Source organism: Ostrea edulis, chromosome 6 (genome assembly GCF_947568905.1).
Source record: "Ostrea edulis chromosome 6, xbOstEdul1.1, whole genome shotgun sequence".
In the NCBI taxonomy this organism is placed as follows: Eukaryota; Metazoa; Mollusca; class Bivalvia; order Ostreida; family Ostreidae; genus Ostrea; species Ostrea edulis.
In genome coordinates, this window is record NC_079169.1 from 90,759,275 (window position 1) to 90,781,624 (window position 22,350).

Sequence of the window (22,350 nt, forward strand, 5' to 3'; positions counted from 1 at the left end):
AGACCGGGATTCGAACCCGGGCCCCCTGAATCTCTAGTCAGGTGCTCTACCAACTGAGCTATCTGGCCACTGGCGATCAAACTCGGCTGACCGCTACAGTATATATCAAGAAATGAAAACAGTGAAAAGGCAAAGGAATTGTTCCTGAGAAAATATTGGTGAATATAAATATAATCTGATTCTACTTGTATAATATTTCTCATCGAAAATCAGACTTGTGTGTCTCGTATATCAATATGAAACTTATAGAAAGAATATAATTCTAAATTGAAAGGATCTCGAATTCATTCAGAATAGAATAATATTGCAATACAAGCCCTACTAAATCTGTTTAACCAAGATCTGGACTGCCTCCAACATTATTGTGGCTAGGCCACCAGCAACTTTAAACAAGAGTCTTTGGTATATTGGTTAAATTCAAGTCTTCAGAATATTGGCCACTAGGTGTTAGATTTTTAAAAAGTGTAAAGATATTCCAAGTTACTGGATAATTTGGAAAATCTTATGAAATTTAAATTCATGCATGCATATACAAACTTGACGTGGTATTATGGATAATATATATTTTATATGATATTCCATGAATTAGGGAAAACGGAATAATGCAAACATCAAGGTCAGAATGGAAATGTTCATTGGGGGTACCAGGTTAGACTGTGACATAACTAGAGAAAGCACGACCTAGTCTGTGACGTGCATATGTCGCTCATTAATTATGATCATGAGAGCATGCAATTTATTGTCTATAATTAAACTTTGCTGTTTCATTGTTTTCATTTTTAATGACATACAAGTGACCTTTTGCCTGGACATAAAAACCAATATTTGTAAGGAGTTTTATCACAAAATACAATTTATATGAGCCTGGTAATGAATTTTTAAAGATTGTTTCTATCGTGGGCAAATTGAAAACAGTGGAAGTATTGGGTAATTTCTGCTTAATCGCCCAACAAATTATACCCTATAGTTGTGTAGCAGTCAGCCAGGTTTGATCGCCGGTGGCCAGATAGCTCAGTTGATAGAGCACCTGACTAGAGATTCAGGGGGTCTGGGTTCAAATCCTGGTCTTGTCCGTTGCATTTTCTCCCTTCCTGTTAAATATTTGGTGCCGTAGACCAGCGAACTGACAGGTGAAAATACATGCCGGGGATAAAGATCCCGAGTTAATGTCTTCAAGGTGTGAAGATATTTAAGGAGGGAGGAATGTGGCAGACAAATTTGATTGCCAGTGGCCAGATAGCTCAGTTGGTAGAGCACCTGACTGGAGATTCAAAGGGCCCGGGTTCGAATCCCATTCTGGTCCATTTCTCCTTTCCTGTTACAATTGCATTATGTTTTCATATCTCTAGGACCCAAACAACCTAAACATCTATTTCTTAACTAAGTTCTGTTGTATTTTTATCATTAAATTACGTAAGAGTATTCTTGTTTCTGCCCCCACCTAAAAAATGGAGAATTAATACTTCGCAGACTTCGTCGTACGTGTTACAGAACTGGACAAAACTGGCATCAACCACACTGAACCTGTTCTGTCAATTTAAAAATTTCAGTATTATATCATAATGTGCTAACACAGATGCCATTCCATGGTCCAAAACTTTTCATTCAATGCATAAGATATAAAAGGAACAAAAAACTTGAATTTTGTTTTATTTAAACGCATATTAATCATCATACATGAAGTCACTAATGAAATAATGCTACTAGCGGAGCGGCTTAAGTTCATGTGGATGTGAAGGCCCCAGCTGCTAACATTAAATCATTTATTCTATGAAGAATTAAATACAAATGAAAACCTATTCCTGAGTCTGCCTAAAAGATAGATTTATCATGAATGAATTCTATCAGATCAGGAAAAAAAAAGTACCATAATTCCACATAGCATAAAATGTTAATAGACCTGACAAACAACTAATGATGATGAAATTGCTGGTGTCATGAATAACCCTTCATTTAGGAATATACCAAGGTGTTTTGCTGTGTTTTCTTTTGTGCATTAACATTTACATATTTATTCATGTTTGTGAATGCTTTGTGTATAGTCCTTTATGTTGATGTGTAAATGCCTTCTTTTATAGGTTATTCTTAATGTGTGTATCTCCTATTTATCTTTGCGGTACAATTTAAATTTCTCTGATATTTATTTTCAATTTCATTTTTGTGTATATATGTTTGTTGACTCTGAAAACTTGTCGTACACAGGTAGTGACAAGTTTGTTGATGGATACAAACCTATGTGAGAGAAAATCTGTGAGAATTAATTATCGTTTAAAGACGCAATTTCAGGACATGGTTATTTGTGATTGCATTGATTAGTTCAAAGTCTAGCTCAAAAATAGATTTTTGTGTGTCGAAAAAATTGTAGATATAGTAAGATAAATTGGTGACTTGTGTCATTAGAATTCTTTTATACCATAGATCTTACTATAAAATTCTACCAGAGTAATCTATACATTGATTCTGTTAAACTTGTGCATAAAATCAGGACAGGTTAGTGAAGTTCCTTATCTGCCATGAATGAAATGATTCAGAATGCAATGTAGCTATTTATTAACTGGGTTTTAGGTAATAGCAAATTTGTTAACTATATGGTATTGATATGGAGGGCAGTGCAAGTCGGAAATCATTAAAACTGGTTGTCACCTGAATTGTAAATAGTTTTCAAAACTTAGAATTACCCTGAGTCTATGAATCAAAAGCAGGGTGAAGTATTGAAGGGTGAATTTATTGACATTTGATATTGAAAAAAAATCAGAGCTGAGGAAAGAATAAAAAGGAATATTTACTAAGGCATGGAGTAAAAAGAAAAAATTGCTAAGGTACATATGTACATGTATATAAAAAGATCTACTTATGTTTGATAAAATGTAATATCTACTTAGGGGATCAAAAGTTGAATGTCTGACAAAAAATAATAAATTAGCATAGTTTTCACTAAGACCTACCCCCCCCCCCCCCTTTAAAAGCTAAATATGATGTATGTCAAAACTACTCAATTAAAAAGTAAAAACATACTATTATAAATAACACCTTACATACCTTTTCTACTGTTTATTCATAAATGAAAATGTTCATTAAAACTATTAAATGTTCAATAAAATGTAATTTTATCATATTTGATTTTTAACAGTCACTTGTCAATTTTCTTTTTCCACTAGAAGTGTAATCGATGTCGGATGACAGAAACTTACGGGAGATTTTATCCCCCTCCCCGTAACTATTTGAAGTTCGATTTTTATCCAACACCGATCTTTTGATCTCGCCCCTTAGTCTTATTCTGTCTCCCCTCCTCCACGTGAAGTCTACATCCGTCTGTCTGTCACAAAATCTTCAATATGGCTTATTAAATAGACTTGAAACTTTGTACAATGCTTCATGGGCATTTGTAGATGTACGTATGGTTGGGATGGGAGGATTCAATTATTTTCCTAAGTTATAGTGGATCTAAGAGGGGTGGAGGATGTAAAATAGCTTTTGAACACTTCCACTCCTATATCGCTTATCCGATAAACTTGAAACTTTGTACAATACTTCATTGCCATTTGCAGATGTGCATATTGTCGGGGCAGGAGGATCCAATTATTATCCTTAAAGTTATAATGAATCAGAGGGGTGGAGGGTGTAAAATAGTTTGGGAACATTTCTCCTATATGGCTTATCGGAGTTCATAATGTCTAGTATGTTCAATACTTGTCAAGGTTTTTCCTCCATACCATGCAGTACATTAAAGGGAGGAGGTTTCATTTGGAGCACTTCCAATTTGGCGAGACATTTGTTTTTCATAAAAACAACCTCTAGTATAAAGAAATACCGAAATAATCTACCTAGGTGTAATAAAAAGCAGTATGACAGGTCATGAACATTCTGAATTGGGAGAAAATTTTTGTAATTTTGCATGTAAGTTAATTTAACAATTTTTAGTAATTTAAATCAAAATAAATGCTTAGTTCACCTGAAGTGAGTTTTTCTGATAAAAATTAGTCCGTTGTCTGTCGTCGGCGTAAACTTTTCACATTTTCATCTTCTTCTCCAGAACCACTGGATCAATTTCAACCAAACTTGGCACAAAGCATCCTCGAGTGAAGGGCTTTCAAGTTTGTTCAAATGAAGGGTCATGCCCTCTTCAAAGGGGAGATAATCATAAAAATAGGATGGGGTCATTTAAAAATCTTCTCAAGGACCACTCCAGGGCCAGAAAAGTTCAAATTTACATGGAAGCTTCCTAATGTTGTGCAGATTCAAGACTGTTCAAATCATGGCCCCTAGGGGTAGGATGGGGCCACAGTAGAGGATCAAAGTTTTACATACAAAGATACAGGGAGAAAATCTTTTTCTCAAGAACCACTGGACTAGAAAAATACAAATTTACATGAATGTTTCCTGACAAATATAGTGCAGATTAAAGTTTGTAAAAATCATGGCCCCAGGGGGTAGGTTGGGGCCACAATAGGGACCAAAGTTTTACATGCAAATATATATGGAAAATCTTTAGATATGGGCCAAGGTGACTCAGGTGAGCAATGTGGCCCATAGGCCTCTTGTTGTTAGTAAAAGGTGATCTTATTGCTTTTGGAAGAGTTATCCACCCTTTGTGAAAATAAGAAGAATCTAATTTTCTAAAAGTGTATGAGGTAAATGATTAATTTTTTATTATATATTTTTATAAAAAGAAATTGATATAAAATATGTTTTCTTTTTTAAACATTTTAAGAAAATGTGATTCAATGTAAAATTTAAGGTGAAATAAATATAGCAGTGTATAAAAAACCAAAAAATTTGTAAATTCCTATAGTGGATTATTTTCATTTGACAAATCTTTGATTTCAAAAATCCCACCATTGATTTATTAGGTATGAAATATGATTGTTTACATTACACATTGAATACCTTAAGGTCAGGTATATGTGCTTCAATGCAAATGATAAATCTAAAAAAAAAAAAAATACAGACTCTGTAATTTTGATATACATGTATATGGAAAGAAAGGACTTAGATAAATTGAAAATGGACTGGGAAAATTGGTCCTCATTAGTCAACTGACTCCCTGATCCTCTCTCTCTTGAGATCTCTCTAATAAGAAAATGAACATTATATATATTCATATTCTTTCGTATCTGCTTGTGGATATGTATGTTGATTGCTCTCAAGATTTTATACTTATATGTACAGTAAACGATAAAAGAAGTTTTACATATTCAACAGATATAAATCATAAATTGCTTATATGATCTGATGACAGTGCAGCAGTGGTGATTAGGGGTAGACAATTCTTGCTTTCGTACCAGTATTGTTTCAAATTATTCAGCGGATACCTTTGCACCAAAGTTGTTATGATAATGTTCATTAACATGTACATGTACCGCCATTGTAATCAGTACATGACATCATATTGTGATGTCATGGTTAAAACTATGCAGTACATGATGTCACATGTACCCAATATTTACATGAAATTATGCATAATGTACCCAGAGAGTTTTGCGGTATATCATGCATACATTTTAATTATCAGTTTTCCATTATACTGCCAAAAAGTGTTAATTGACTGGCATGCGCATGTATTCAGTTTGATTATTCCTTTTGCAGGTGAAAACTGAGAGAATTATTTGAAGAATATCAAAAACTTATATGTCTAGTACTTGGTGATTATTAAGAGTTTACATTATCCATTTCCTTTAGCGATGTTAGTTAATTATTATAGTAGATGTACTGTGACAAGCTTTTTTCAGTTGAAGGTCCTCGGGCTATAGAGCCTCGGATAATAGCTGTTCCGGAACGTCAACCGACCTTGGTTTCTCCACAGCCAGGTGAGTACTGCGTTTTTATGTAAGCTGGTTTATAGATGCATTGATTCAAAAACTTGTTGAGAGAAGGAGTGGTGGGGGTGGGACTATACTTTGTTTCTCCTTCCTGCTTCCTCATACTATGGATATTTTAGACAAAGAAAGCAGAAAGTTTTTCTTCTGATGAGTAATATATCCAGGAGAAGAAAAAAAATGTAGGAGGAGGTTGAAGTAAAGCACTATAAGAAATGTGGAGTTGTGTTCAGTATTGATGAAACTACCCGATATTAAAAACAAAATTAAGGAGGTACTCTACATCGTTATAATGGCTGACTTCCTAAATTAAAGCATGAATGAAAATACAGATATGTATCAGCAAAATTTGTCTATTCATTTAAAAAATCATTGCCTAGCTCTCAGTAGGTTTTTTAGCATGTCGACTGCTGAACTGTAGATTACGGGTTCCAAGTCCAGCAGAGGTTTTTAATTCTTTTTTTCAGATTGCTTTCTACCAAAACTGCATTTTTTGACTAAATGAAGTAAATTTGAAAGTTTTCAGTTTCAAAATATTGTTGTACATATATCCTCTACTTTTTATCCATATCAAATTTTTCTGGTGTAACATACCTAAATATAAAATAAACCATCAAGAAATTCAACAAAAAGTGGAATATCATTGGGTATGGGATGTATAACTATATATACAATATCACTGATCGATGCCTGTGGTTTGGTTGTTATCTTTAAAGTTTCTACCTGTTTTTATGTCAATCCTTTTTTTTTTTTTATATTTATTTTTTTTTAAACATACACACAGTATATATATACATACATTCTGCAAAGAAACTTGTACAAAATGTTTAGAAGAACTATCAAAGGTATATGTATATATTATTTTCTGAGAGAGAGAGAGAGAGAGAGAGAGAGAGAGAGAGATGAGTTCAGTCATTATTTAATATATTTTAAAAGGGTACATATATATTGAAATTTATAAAAAAGATAATTTTCAAACAAAAAACAAAAAAAATAAACAACAACAGCAAACAAACACTCAATGAAATAATTGATTCCAGCGGTTCCAGCAGGTGTCAAACTTTTACCACTTTGTATGTTCCCACCTGTAGAGCAATTTTATAATTCTCAGTTCAATAATCAGCAAAAGAATTAATTACGTGTTCATTGTTTAGTGTCAGAAATTTTGAAATTAAATTTTGAATGAAAACTTTAAGGAACATATGTCATTGAGTAGTTCGGTAATTTTGAATACTCTCCCTGTTGCTAGGCAATTGATGTACAAGTGATCTGTTTAAGCAATAAAATATTCATTTTAAAGAAAGGAAGGGTATTCAGAATAAATGGTGACATGGTACATCGGTATTGAGATGTTATTTGATCATTTTAAGGTGATTACATTGAAGTATTCATGAGTTGATTATGTGCAGTTTTGTGAAAGATCATAAAATAAACATTACTCTCAACACATGCTGAATGGGAATTTTATTCAATACTTTATGCATTATCTTTTCTAATGGAAAATTGCATTTGACAAGTACATCTTCAAGAATTTGCCAAGAAGCATGATACTAACCTTTTATTTTCAATAGTTTAATTAAATATCAAGAGTCCTTGATGATTAAACCTTCGAATGGCATATCAATTAATTGATTTTAAAACTTTTGATAAAAGAGTTGAATGATCCATTTATCTGGTTAAAAAGATGATCTCTTTGAAAATAAAAGAAAAGAAAGCATGAGCGAAAAATTAATTATATAAAAAAATAATTATAAAACATGATTGAAATTTTAATGCATTATTTAAATGATATTTGCAATACTCATATTTATTGTCAATCCTTTGTTAAATGTTTAATTATGATTGTTTATTAAGGAACTCACAAATATAGGCTTGCTTTGTATTGAAAATTGTTTAGAGTATGAAAATCTTACTTCTTTTTTTTTTAATTTCATAAAATATAAATAAAAGGAACAAAAGTTTAGGTTGTTTTTATTAATGGAAATATTTGAACAATGTAAGCTTGGGCTAATTTGCGTAATCAACTTTAATTTGCAATCAATTCATGTAATCAACTTTAATTCATGTAATCAACTTTAATTCACGTATTCGACTACAATACGTATAATTGACTTTAATTCACGTAATCAATTTTAATTTGCGTATTTGATATAAGCAATTTTTAATTTGTATGATTGACTTGTAGAGTTAAACGATCATCCTGTGCTTTCATTGTTTACACATCACATACTACTAACAAATAATCTAGAGTTTTAATCTTAAATAATATGATATTTATTTAAGGAAGAAATATATCATCTTTTGTATTATAGGGCAACCAATCAATGTTTTTTCTCGCTATATATGAGGACTGTTCGATATGTAATGTGTATTGTACGATATCTCAAAAGCATTCGACTCATATAGTGAAATGAACGTTACATCCCTTCAAAGTATTCTCCGCGGTTTGAAATACATTTTCAATCTCTGAATCCATCTATGAAATGTGTCATGGTGCACTGAGTTAGGTAGACCTCTGACGCATTGACTGATGGCTGAGCCAAGGGCTTGTCGGGAATTGTATCGATGACTAGATAAGAACTTTTTTAAGTTTTGGAAAAAGTTGCATGGGGCTAGATCTGGAGATTATGGTGGGTGTGTCAAGATGGTAACCTTCTCCGACTTCAAAAATTGCTTCACAAGCTCAGATGTACGTGATGGAGCATTATCATGAAGTAGACGAACATGCCTAAATCCTGACACAGGGCGTCGTTTATGATAATATTTCTTGAGCTTTTTTAGTCTAACATCTCTGTAATACCTTCGACACCGGAATTTGTACTGCTATACCATCACATGAGAAGAATATGCAATAAAGAACCTTAAATTCTTTGTGCTTATGGTTCTTTTGGCAACTACAGTCCTTCTATCGTTTTTAGTTAGCCATATATTTCGTTTCCAATTTTTCTTACGGGTTTGAAATAGTGAACCCATGTTTCGTTACCAGTAACAATGTTTACAAATTGTCTTTGATTGAATTTGGGAAACACTTTGAGCAATTACTTAGCGGTTTGTACTCGTACCCGCTTTTGGTCATCTGTCAATATATGCGGTATCCATCTGACAGAAATCTTTCGTACTTTCAAAATACGCTTCAAAATGAAATGAACCCGTGATAGCGATATGCCAACAGCTTTGGCAGTATCACAAATTGTGTATCTGCCATCACTTTCAATTATTTCCCTGACCTTTGAGACATTTGCCTTGCCTGTTACAGTCTCAGGTTGGCCAGATTTTGCTGCATCTTTGACGGACTCTGTGTCAGTCAGAAATTTCTTTCTCCACCTACGAACTGTTTTATAAGATACCTTATCAGACCCATAAATTTCTCCCAATTCAGTAAAAATCTGCATTACTGAATGACCGAGTTTTGTGTGAACTTTTATATAAGCTCTAATTTCTTCAATATTCTCAACCTGTTTCCCAACCATTTTTACAACATTGGTCAATGACTGGCTCTGTTGAAAAGACTATAAGTTTAAAACTATGTGGAGGTGAAGGCTCATAATTATACCAATGGAAAGGTATTGAATAGAGCTATTCAAGAGTATCATCCACGAAATCGTGCAAAGCGTTATCGCGCTGTGGTACAATATACATTACATATTGAACAGCCCTCGTTTTTAAGTACAACATTGTGAAGAATTAAGATTCAAAGAATGCAAAAGCACGCATGTGTAAACAAAAAAAAGCTAACAGAAATGTTTACTTGTAGGGATGCTATTCTATGCAAACATATGGGTTCCTATTCATTATTTAGCTCACCGGAACTTAAAGCTCACCTGAGGTTTTCTGATCACATTGTCTGGCATCCATCTACCCATAAACTTTTTAAAATTTTCAATTTCTTCTCCAGAACCAATTTCAGCCAAACTTGCTATAAAGCATCCTTGGGTAAAGAGGATTAAGAATTGTTCAAATGAATGGTCACACCCATTTCAATGGTCACACCCATTTGAAAGGAATAGTGAAAATATATGGTGACATTTTAAAAAAATCTTCGTAAAAGAACTACTGAACCAGAATAGACAAAAGTTATGTGAAAGCTTCCTTATTGAGTGGAGATTCACAATTACATGTATTCAACAAATCATGATCCCTGGGGTTGGGGCCACAATAGGGGATCATATGAATGTATAGGAATTATCAGTAAAGAGTATTCTAAGCAACTTCAGGTAATGTAGACTCAGGATTGTTCAAATCAAAGCTGGGGCTTGGGGAGGGGGGGGGGGGCATGAAAGGGGAACAAAGTTATATATGGGAATATAATTATAAGAAAATAGTCTTTTGTCTTTAGAGCAACCATGCAGTCTCATGATTATAATCATATTAATATGCAAGCATTTCTTCAGTTACTGCAGATTGAAGTTTCTTCAAGTCATGACCCAAGGAGAAGGGGGGGGGGGGGGGGTAGGTTGGTGTATGAATAAAGGATCAAAATTTAACATTGGAATATAAAAATATATCGGAGATTTTGTTGAGTTAATGAAATATTCTAGTATGTTACATACCATTTACCTCTTTTAACTAAGATTGTATTTTGTTAAATTAGTGTAATATATCTCAATTGTGCTCTAATAATTCTGAGCCATTCTTGTTTCCTATTCTCTTCAACAGGCAGACGTTCGGTAAAGAAAAAAAATATTCCTTTCCCAGGGCCTAGTGAGTACAATTTACGATAAAAATATCATCACATATAATTAATGAAGTGTTGGATGTGTTGTAACGACTTTTTACTGATGACAGATTTTTTGTTTATTTTACAGGAGGCCTTAGAAAGTTTCGCCATGTTGCTTATGCTGCTTGGTTTATTTCCTCACTTAAAGCACTTAGAGAGAAGGTATCTACTAACAAACTACTCACTAACACCCTAAATCTACAGGCAACAAAAATCTACACTAAAAATATATATACAACCAGCAAAAATCTACATCATATACCTATACCCACAGAATGGACAAACTACTCACTAACACCCTAAATCTACTGGCAACAAAAATCTTCTCTAAAAATATATATACAACCAGCAAAAATCTACATCATATACCTATACCCACAGAATGGACAAACTACTCACTAACACCCTAAATCTACTGGCAACAAAAATCTACACTAAAAATATATATTAAACCAGCAAAATTTTACATCATATACCCACCCACAGAATGGAAAAACAGCACCAAAACTTTATTGTCAACAAAAATCTACCTTATGTATAATGTCAAAAAATGAATGAAGAAATCAGCACAGTTGTTAAATAATTTAAAAGAATAAAATCCAAAATGATCATATAATAATAATTACTTTAATTATTATATATATATATATATATATATATATAATAAGTTGAATGTACAGTCAGGTCTGCTGAGGAGAAGAACACATATTAAGGTGTTCAGAACTTGCATACTATGAGAAAAGCTTGTGTAATTTGTTCAGAACTTGTTTATTAGGAGAAAAACTCATGTAAGTTGTTCAGAACTTGTTTATTAGGAGAAATTCTCATGTAAGGTGTTCTAAATCTGTTTATTAGGAGAAAAACTCATGTAAGTTGTTCAGAACTTGTTTATTAGGAGAAATTCTCATGTAAGGTGTTCTAAATCTGTTTATTAGGAGAAAAACTCATGTAAGTTGTTCAGAACTTGTTTATTAGGAGAAATTCTCATGTAAGGTGTTCTAAATCTGTTTATTAGGAGAAAAACTCATGTAAGTTGTTCAGAACTTGTTTATTAGGAGAGAAACTCATGTAAGTTGTTCAGAACTTGTTTATTAGGAGAAAAACTCATGCAAGTTGTTCAGAACTTGTTTATTAGGAGAAAAACTCATGTAAGTTGTTCAGAACTTGTTTATTAGGAGAGAAACTCATGTAAGTTGTTCAGAACTTGTTTATTAGGAGAAAAACTCATGCAAGTTGTTCAGAACTTGTTTATTAGGAGAAAAACTCATGTAAGTTGTTCAGAACTTGTTTATTAGGAGAAATTCTCATGTAAGGTGTTCTAAATCTGTTTATTAGGAGAAAAACTCATGCAAGGTGTTCTAAATCTGTTTATTAGGAGAAAAACTCATGTAAGGTGTTCTAAACCTGTTTATTAGGAGAAATACTCATATAAGGTGTTCTAAATGTGTTTCTCATTGTTTTGTAATTTGCACAATAAAATATATTCCCATCAAATCATGTATACTTCATTGTATAGTTGAGTCATATGAAAGCATCTACTTGATGTGTATTGCTATGACTACAGTGAGAGTCAGTAGATGTATACAGGCTCACTAAGTGTTTCTTGTGTCTTGGGTTTAATCAAGGATTAGGCAGGGGTGGATCAAATGTTTTTGCAGAATTGTGTTTGCCACGACAGTCAAATCAGTTATAGAATTTAGCAACAGAAATATGTTTGGCGGCCATGACAGTCAAATCCGTTATAGATTCTAGCAACAGAAACATGTTTGTCGGCCATAACAGTCAAATCAGATTCTAACAACAGAAATGATACAATTGATATTTATAATCACAATATTACATTACAAAAGAGAATCGTATAATGTTACAGAAGTTGTTTTTATAATTTAATTGATTGTTTTAGCAAAATATATTTTAGCAAAGAACAAGGTTTATCAATTTTACATTTTATACCATTTTGTATTCCTATTCAAAATAATCACTTTTCTTTTTGCCCAAATTATTACAAATCTGTCATTTGCTTCTCGATGTGGTTATGCACTGCTTTTGATGTATAAGGTAACTTCAATTGATGAGAAAACCACTCTGAGACTGGATAAATCTGCTTTAAACTACTAATTAGATTCATAGAGAACTTAAATCTACCCAGCATCCTCTCTCCTCTCGTTCCTTTTGTACCCGTTTTTATTTCCATGTATTGTAAACAGACTGTCTTTGCTAGTCAGTGTTTCAGATGTTGAGGTTCCAAAGGTTGGTTTGCTGTGTTATATTTTCTTGTAATTTTAACCTTCCGTTGATTACTAACAAATTAACACCACTGTTTTCAGAGTGCATGTTATTTTTTACCATTATACAGTATTTTAACTCTGTAGTTCGTCACACCTAATTCTAACTTGTTATTTGAATCAAAACCACATATGAAACTTTCTGACTGAAGTGAATTTGTTGTCTGTTTTAAATGCAATATTGCAGATATTTTCAACTTCTTCAAATCACAGTTTCAGTTTCAAGTAGTCTTTAGTGATAGATATATTTATATGCAGACTCATTAAATAGTACCCCAAGGTCAGACATTGGGGGGGGGGGGGGGGGGGGGGTATTGCCTGGTTGTCTAACTTTTTGCTTTTTAAGTACCACTATACAGGTGTACTAGGAAGGGAGAAAATGCAACAGACCAGACCAACATTTGAACCCCAGCCCCACGAATCTCTAGTCAGGTGTTCAACCAACTGAGCTATCTGACCACCAGCGATCGAACCCAGCTGACCACCACATTCCTCTCTCCTTAAATGTCTTCACACTTTTAAGACATCAATCCAAGATCTTAATCCCCTGGTAGGCATTTTCACCTGTCAGTTCCAGGGGCTGGTCTATGGTACCAAATGTAACAGGAAGGGAAAAAATGCAACAGACCAGACCAACATTTGAACCAGGGCCCCCTGGATCTCTAGCCAGGTGCTCAACTGAGCTATCTGGCCACCAGCAATTGAACTGACTGCTGCATTCATCCCTCCTTAAATGTCTTCGCTCTCGAAGACACACAAACTAGATTGCTTTTGCCCTGGCAGAATTTTCACTTGCAAGTTCAGGGGTGGTCAATGGCACCAAATGTAACCGGGAGGGAAAAAATACAGCGGACCAGACTGAGATTTTAACACCTTCTATGTTTGATAATAGATGAATATAGAGATTTTCATATTTTAGCACAACTATGAATTCGTTTCTTTGCTCTTGACTGGGATAATGTAACATACTATATGTACATAGTCTATTTAAGTGGTATCTGATAAAAAGATCATTGAATGTGTTATAGTTTTCTCATTGAGGATAACATTGAAACATCACCGATGACATTGATGAATATTGAAGTGTAAATTGTTATATGTTTTTGGAGAATTTAGTTCCATTCACAATACATGTACCAGCATGTCTGACTGACTGACTCGAGAGAACATATTAGAGAACACACTGATTTTGACTACGGATAACTCCATTTACCAGATCAAGATTTATAGGGCTCACGGCGGGTGTGACCAGTCGACAGGGGATGCTTACTCCTCCTAAGCACCTGATCCCACCTCTGGTGTGTCCAGGGGTCCGTGTTTGCCCATCTATCTATTTTGTATTGTTTATAGGAGTTATGACATTGATCACTGTTTGCTATCTACACCTTTCTTTAGAAAACACCCCAAGTGAGCAGTGTAAACCCTGAACCTCTTGTTTGTATTGTATTCACATTAACTTTAGTATTCAATAATCAATTTTCTCACATATGCACAAAGTACTCGGGTTGGAAAAAGTGTTTTTTCATTTTGAATTTAATATTTAAATGTTAATCTTTCACTGGAATACGTTACGGAAGAATTATATATTAAAAGTGTTGGTACAATGTTCTTAAGAGATTTCCATCGATACTCTCTTTTATCATACCTATATTAACATTCAAGTAACCCCTATTGTCTTTTGGTATACTAATTCTGAATATGTGTTTGTTGCTGTTGCAGAATGCTGGGAGTCGACCGAGCAGTGTATTTTTATTTGGAATTATTTTGAAAGAAATTGTTGCAGCTCTTCATAGAATATACCTCAATGTAAGTGTAATGTTTTCATTGTCAGTCTGCATCATCTATGTTTTATATATGTCATTGTAAGTGTAATGTTTTCATTGTCAATCTGCATCATCTATGTTTTATATATGTCATTGTAAGTGTAATGTTTTCATTGTCAATCTGCATCATCTCTATGTTTTTATATATGTCATTGTAAGTGTAATGTTTTCATTGTCAATCTGCATCATATCTATGTTTTTATATATGTCATTGTAAGTGTAATGTTTTCATTGTCAATCTGCACCATATCTATGTTTTATATATGTCATTGTAAGTGTAATGTTTTCATTGTCAATCTGCATCATCTCTATGTTTTTATATATGTCAGTGTAAGTGTAATGTTTTCATTATCAATCTGCAGCATCTCTATGTTTTATATCTGTGTGCCCCATCATTTAAAACTAGATGGATGAAATATTTGCTCCACAAATTTTTATTTCAACCAATGCCATTTCCCCCCTCACTTTTTATATAGAGGACATTTATGATACATGATGAAGTTGGTAATTTACCGATACAATACTTAGATGTTTGAGAAAGAATTTCTCTCCAACAAAATTACAACATCACAATAGTTTCGTTGTTTTCTATTAAAAAAAATTAAGGAGAAAAAATTCTAAAATATTGACTGTAGAATGTTGAGACATATTTCCTTAATAGAATAAGCAAGTTTTAATCCACAAAACACAATTATTCCATTTACAGCCAAGTGGAAATATCTACCCAGTCCTCGCAGATGCAATCAACCCTAAAGCATACGATCTATCTAACCTGGTGAGAGGTAGAACTGGGGACCGGGAGGGACAGACCATGATTCAGGAACTGCAGTACATAGTAGAAAATCTGGTCTACCACATCACAGAGATAATGGTAAGTGGAGTCACTAACTGACTTTTTGTTTGGGGAAATGGTCATGTTTTTAACTGTATCAGATCACAGAATTCTTAAAGTATGTTTGTATTATGTGAGTCCGGTATAAAAAACAGTAACATGGTGTCATGTGCAGAATTGGCAGAGACAATTATGCAGAAATTACCTTATTCTTTCATATTTTTTTTGTCCCTCAAGAAACACTCTGGTAATCTATTCTTTATATCATTGTTTCATATTGATTGTTAGGCTGTTCTTGGTGCACTGATTTTGTCTATGGATTACTCCATTTACCTGATCAAGATATAGGGCTCACAGCAGGTGTGACCGGTCGACAGGGGAGGCTCACTTCTCCTAGGCACCTGATCCCGCCTGTAGTATATCCAGAGGTCCGTGTTTGCCATACTCTCTATTTTGTATTCCTTAAAGGAGTTATGAGATTGATCACTGTTTGTTATCTTCACTTATCATCAGTCTAATGTAGGATGCAAAACTGTCCCAACTTAATATCTCACTTTTGGTGTATTTACCATCCAAAGCACTGAGTTATGTCCAAGACACGATGTAGATACGATATCGACAACATCGGCAATATTGAAATGATATCAGCACGATATCAACTACTTCAACTATACTGAGTTTTGTACTGAGGCTGTAATCCTAAGGGGTTGTATTGTCAATATCGTATTGCTATGGTATCATGATTCTTGAGGTTTTCTTTCTTGTCAATATTTACGATATCATATCAACATCAAATCATTATTGTTGACTATCATCTGAATCATACAAGTCGCTGTTAATCTTAGTCAATCTTTCTGTCGATATCAACGATATGGTATTGATGTCGAATCATAACTGCTTTTCTATCATGTCGATATCCATTACATTGTGTCGAATCATGATCATGTTGACCGTAACGAATATGTGTGTAATTTTTCATTTGGGATATTTTTCCTGTCGATATCGTATCGATATCTGATCATGATTGTATTGACTATCACTATCATTTGTGCCATGCCCTTTAAGTTTGAGGTATCCCTTCCTATGTTGTGAATAGAATATAAAATTTGATACTCTACGAGGAGTGATTAACAAGTTCATGGACTGGTGCCATATAATGAAATACTTCTAGTATGCCAGTCCCCATTAATGAGGCACCATCATTTAGGGTAAGGTGGCCCCTATAAATATATCGTCTGACCCAAAACTTAACTATAAACCTAACATATCATTATCTTAAATAACCCTTGATAACAGTCTTGTATGTGGTCAATTATAACTTTGTAAATTGACGATGTGGAAACAATATAATTGATAACGACATCGTACTTTGTCATTGTAAAACAGTGTTGTATATTGTAAGCATTAACTTTGTCAGATGATCATATCACAGTTCATACTCTCATTTATTTTCAAAAGTGACATTTTTTATATGCTCGTCTTTAGACGGGACGTATTATGGTACAGCGCTGTCTGTACGTCCTTCTATCCGTCTGTCCGTTCGGGGTTTTCTCTTTATAATTTCATTTCTCTTTCACATATGATGCTGAAACTTGCTGTGTAGCTTCTTTGTGGGTCACTCTAGATCATACTGCAATTTTGATCCATTTCAACCTTTTTCCCAGGAGTTTTGCCCCTTTATTTGGAAATAATTATTATATGGAGGGTACAGAATTTGTCCACCCTACTCCTCCCACAGTTTTCAAGTGAAAGCCTTCTGATTTTGTGGAGTGTTTGTATAGGTATTGAAGATGTGCATGTGGGATGGATTTTGATTTTCTACAATTTTTGAAAAAATTACAGGTTGTTGAACTTGGTCTATTTGGAAATTAATATTCTATGGAGGGTACATAATTTGTCCGCCCTACTCCTCCCACAGTTTTTAAGTGAGGACCATCTTATTTTGTGGAGTGTTTGTATGGGTATTGAAGATGTGCATCTGGGGAAGGATTTGATTTTCTTCCATTTTTGAAAAAATTACAGGTTGTTGAACTTGGTCCATTTTGAGGAAATCTCGATTTTTAAGCTAAGACCCTTTGTTCATATGAAAGTTTGTCACAACCTCATGATGGCTGATACTACCTGAAGCAAAGTTATACAAATTATAACACAAGAAAAACACCCTATGTAAGCATTTCATGGGCGTATTATGTACCGTTTGCAGTACTCTTGTTAACCTAGTTGTGTAGCAAATCTCGGCTTTTAAATTGGCAAAGGATGGGTGTCCAGTCAGGCGGGCGGTCGGGTGGGTGGCGTCCACAATTAGCTTGTCTGGTCTCTAACTTTCCTACTTTTTGGTACATCTTTGTGAGACTTACATAACATGATCCTATCCAAAAGAGGAAGGTTCCTATTTATTTTAAGGTCAAAGGTTAAGGTCACTTTATCACTAAATGCCATAGATTTGAGCTTGTCCAGTCTCTAACTTTCATACTACTAGGGGCATCTTTGCGAAACTTAAATATCATGATCACAACCAAAAGAGGAAGGTTCCTATTTATTTTGAGGTCAAAAGGACAAGGTTTCTTTGTCACTAAATGCGATAGATTTGAGCTTGTCCGGTTTCTAACTTTCATACTACTTGGTGTGTCTTTGTCAGACTTGCATATTTTGATCACATCCAAAAGAGGAAGGTTCCTATTTATTTAGAGGTCAAAGGTCAAGGTCTCTTTTTCACTATATACTGTAGATTTGAGCTTGCCTCTAACTTTTATACATGTACTTGCTGGTGCATGTTTATCAGACTTCAAATCCTGATGACATTCAAGATTCATGTTGCTTTTGAAATCCAAAGGTCAAGGTCATTATCACACTAAATACCTATTGCGGCCATTCAAAGCGTCATACTTATAAACTATATTAAATACGTGCATGTTTTTACTTCGTGAATGCAAGCATGCATAATTTTCCAAACTGCAACTTGGCCATACGCATCTTTGATGCATTTTAGCGATTTTTTTCTTACATGACACAGTATGAATTGTTTATAGATAAAGAAAACATTCCTCTTTCAATTGTAACCCAAAAGGAGAAAATGCAACGGACCAGACCGGAATTCGAACCCGGGCCCCCTGAATCTCTAGTCAAGTGTTCTACCAACTGAGCTATTTGGCCACTGGCAATCGAACCAATCATACCACTAAATTCCTCCCTCCTTAAATTGCCCACGAAGACACATAACCAGATTTTTTGCCCCTGGCAGGACTTTCATCTGCAAATCCAGGGGTGGTCAAACAGGGCCAAATGTAACTAGAAGGGAGAAAATGCAATGGACCAGACCAGGATTGGAAACCAGGTCCCCTTGATCTCTTAGTCAAGAGCTCTACTATTAAACTGAGCTATCTGGTCACCGGTGATCAAACCTGGCCAACCGCTACACAATTAAATGTAACCTTTTTTCATTGTATAGTCTGGTAAATGATAAACAATAGAATTGAGGGGAAATCCTTCCAGATATGAAAGGGGAAAAATAAAAAGGTCAGAAGTCACTTTGACACCATTTGCTTTGTGTAGATGTCACTCACGATAATGTTCCTGTCTGTTTTTATTCGTGTTCCGTGATAATGTTCCTGTTTTTACTCATGTTGCATGATAATGTTCCATTCAGTTGTCACTTAAGTTCTGTGATAATGTTCCTGTCTGTTTTTACTCGTGTTCTGTGATAATGTTCCTGTCTGTTTTTATTCGTGTTCCGTGATAATGTTCCTGTTTTTACTCATGTTGCATGATAATGTTCCATTCAGTTGTCACTTAAGTTCTGTGATAATGTTCCTGTCTGTTTTTACTCGTGTTCTGTGATAATGTTCCTGTCTGTATTTACTTGTGTTCTGTGATAATGTTCCTGTCTGTTTTTACTTGTGTTCTGTGATAATGTTCCTGTCTGTTTGTACTCGTGTTCTGTGTTAATGTTCCTGTCTGTTTTCACTCGTGTTCTGTGATAATGTTCCTGTCTGTTTTTACTCATGTTCTGTGATAATGTTCCATTCAGTTGTCACTTTGTTCCGTGATAATGTTCCAGTCCATTTTCATTTTGCTTTCACATTTCACTCTGTGATTACTTGGCTTCTCTCCATCTTCACTCAATGGTTGCTCACCTTGTGTTCTGCATTCATAACATTATTACTCACCATTCACTCAGAAATAGTGGAACTGTAATGTGTTTAATTATTTTCAGCCGAGCACTGGTGTCCTAGGAACCCACAGAAAATCTGCCGTGTTTGAATTGATCAAGAATGGAAAGAGGTTCCCAGATGGTTATTTCTGGCAAGTAGAACTGGTAAGACTAGAGGCAAAGGTTTGTTTTCTCTCTCTCTCTCTCTCTCTCTCTCTCTCTCTCTCTTGCTCTCTGAGACAAGGGAAATAACTCTTACAAAAATTGGTATAGAAGTACAATCAGCTTTATCAGATACTAATATACAATTTTAGGACAGACTACAATTCTCTGAGAACGGCCGGACAACAAACATTGGAGATCCTGAAGCGTTCATGTTAATAATTGGGATCTTCATGTCCAGAAGTCTCATCACCACCCTGCTGATGAAACCAGTGGATTACGGATTGTCAAATCAGCAGCTATCAGACGTTGCTGAGCGTAACCTTAAGGTGATTGCTACGACAATGCTGTACCTGGTGCGTCGTGTGTCCGTGTCTCGTGGGAGAGCCATGATGGTAAGACTACAGGGGACAAATCAACACACCTCATTAATGCTGTAAAAGTGCTTATTTACACTGGGGGTTAAGTACGCACTTTTCCACGTCCAACATTACGCATGGGGGGAAAAGTACACGGTAATTGAATATAATATATATTGCATCAAAACTGTACGTGTCAGGGAAATTTACATACTTATTACATGACCAGTAATTAGTGTAAATTTCCCTCAAGCGTAAATAACGACTTGTACAGTAGAATGTCAGATGTGTTGGTCTATGCCTACTTAGTAATTTCACTGGTTTCTAATTAAGGGCATGCCGGGTGAGATTGCAAAGTACCTGTACACAGACGAAGAAATGAGGCCAATATACAGTAAAATTGCAAAATCTTTCAACTATGCAGAGGTAAATTTGGACTTTCTTAAAATCTTCATTATAGTGGTTTAAAACATTTCGTTCAGATGAAATTCTTGCTCAGATTTTCAAAGTATACAGGAAAATTGAAAACAAAATTGCTGAATTTGATCGAATTACCAGTATATGTACCATTATTTTTCAGGGTTTGTTGAGAGAATGGGGGCAGGAGTACATTAAACGTCTCCGGAGTGCTCCAACTCTGAAGAACTGAATTTCTTTGTGCCACACCAAGGGAGATAATGCAATAATTCTACGTCATAAACACATGATTTTATGCGTGTAAAATTTTAAATGTTACAATTGCCAAATCATGCATGCAGTGGTTTAGGTGTAGCTTGCACCAGTGACATTTATATTATTTCTACTTGATAAACAACTTGAATATGTAATGATAGATGTCTTTATTATGGTCCGGTTGTATTGCTAGAGACCTATGATAGAAAGGGGAGAAACATACACAGAACATGAGCTGAATATACCCTCGTCATTTTCAGCTACTGACCATTGTGGAAATATGAATGGTATGACTGCTTGTTAACGGAAACTGTTAATCATAACACTGTAGCTTTAGTGTTTGATTTTGTAAATATTCTGTTATATAAAGGGTATATTTTTAATTTTCAGTGAAAATGATAGAAATATATTTACCAAAGCGTCTGTGATAATTTTTGTGTGGTATCTTACATTATATGTATACATTTTCACACCTTTTGTTGTTTATTAGTAAATTGTTAGTTATTTATTTAAATAAACTATAAAGGAGAAATTCAGTGGTGATTTGTCGCTTTGAAACTCTGGGTACGGACGTGGTCTCCGGGGACGACGGTGGTTGTCGTTGGAAATGATGCTGAAGATGTGCCAAACATTCAGAGCGAACTTACACTAACCTTCGGGACGAAGCTTCCCGTAGTGGTGGTGGTTGGGGGGGGGGGGGGGGGGGGGGGGGGGACTTGTACTGTCACTTGTGAGCTAGCTTTTCTAGTGTTGTGGTAGAGTCTCTCTTGATCATGCACATTAATCAACAGCGAGCCATTTTCAGCACTCTGATGGGTGACCGCTACAGGGTTTGTTGAATTAAAATTTTTGGAAAGTTGATGAACAACAGACTGGATTTAATCACAACGGTGTCTAGAATGTACCCTCACTTCACACAGTCCTTGGGTTGTATGCAAGAGGGAATGATGGTCCCCCTCCAAATGGGTTTTCTCTGGGTACTCCAGTTTCCCTCTACACAATTGACCCCTCACACAAAAATCTGTGGAAACTATAACAGGGACCCCAATACAAATAAGCTCTTGAGCTCATATGCATTATCCTGGTATAAACAGATTTAAACATTTACGATAGTTCACCAGAGTAATTCCGATAAACAATTCTGCTGAAGTCCATAATTAAAGTATTCAATGTATAACGATCAAATTTCATATCTCTAGTAAATGGATGATGGGATTTTTGTAATCATGGTATCATTTTGAAGGGTTCATCGAAGAGAGATAATCCACCATAAGAATTTTCAAAATTTTGATTACTGCTAGATTTATTTCATTTAGAATTTTTCATTGAAGTATATGGGAAGAGCATGTTTTATTAAAATACTTTAATAAGAAATTATATTTTCATACAAATTTTATGGTAAAAAATTACATACACTTTCTCTTCATGAAAATATTTTTAAAAATTATTCATTTACCGCAATTTTTTATTTAGAAAATTAAGATTTTCCCTATTTCTACCAGGGGCATATAATCTTCAAAAAAGTCTCAAGCGC

General features: G+C 34.5%; 1 protein-coding gene across 9 annotated transcripts in view; it reads left to right on the top strand.

Moving 5' to 3' along the window:
* The window catches only part of LOC125683673 (uncharacterized), a 70,733-nt gene extending 49,381 nt beyond the window's left edge, over positions 1-21,352 (top strand). For 7 of the 9 annotated variants that reach the window (XM_056142671.1, XM_048925101.2, XM_048925102.2 and 4 more), the window contains 9 exons: positions 5,730-5,807; positions 10,473-10,517; positions 10,622-10,695; positions 14,538-14,624; positions 15,348-15,512; positions 19,687-19,788; positions 19,938-20,180; positions 20,478-20,570; positions 20,725-21,352. In XM_056142671.1, the coding sequence (XP_055998646.1) occupies positions 5,730-5,807; positions 10,473-10,517; positions 10,622-10,695; positions 14,538-14,624; positions 15,348-15,512; positions 19,687-19,788; positions 19,938-20,180; positions 20,478-20,570; positions 20,725-20,793 (956 nt within the window). In that variant the 3' untranslated portion in view covers positions 20,794-21,352. The remainder of the gene's footprint in view (positions 1-5,729; positions 5,808-10,472; positions 10,518-10,621; positions 10,696-14,537; positions 14,625-15,347; positions 15,513-19,686; positions 19,789-19,937; positions 20,181-20,477; positions 20,571-20,724) is intronic. The other 2 variants (XM_048925104.2, XM_048925105.2) reach the window with 1 other exon arrangement.
* The last annotated feature ends 998 nt before the right edge of the window (positions 21,353-22,350 follow it).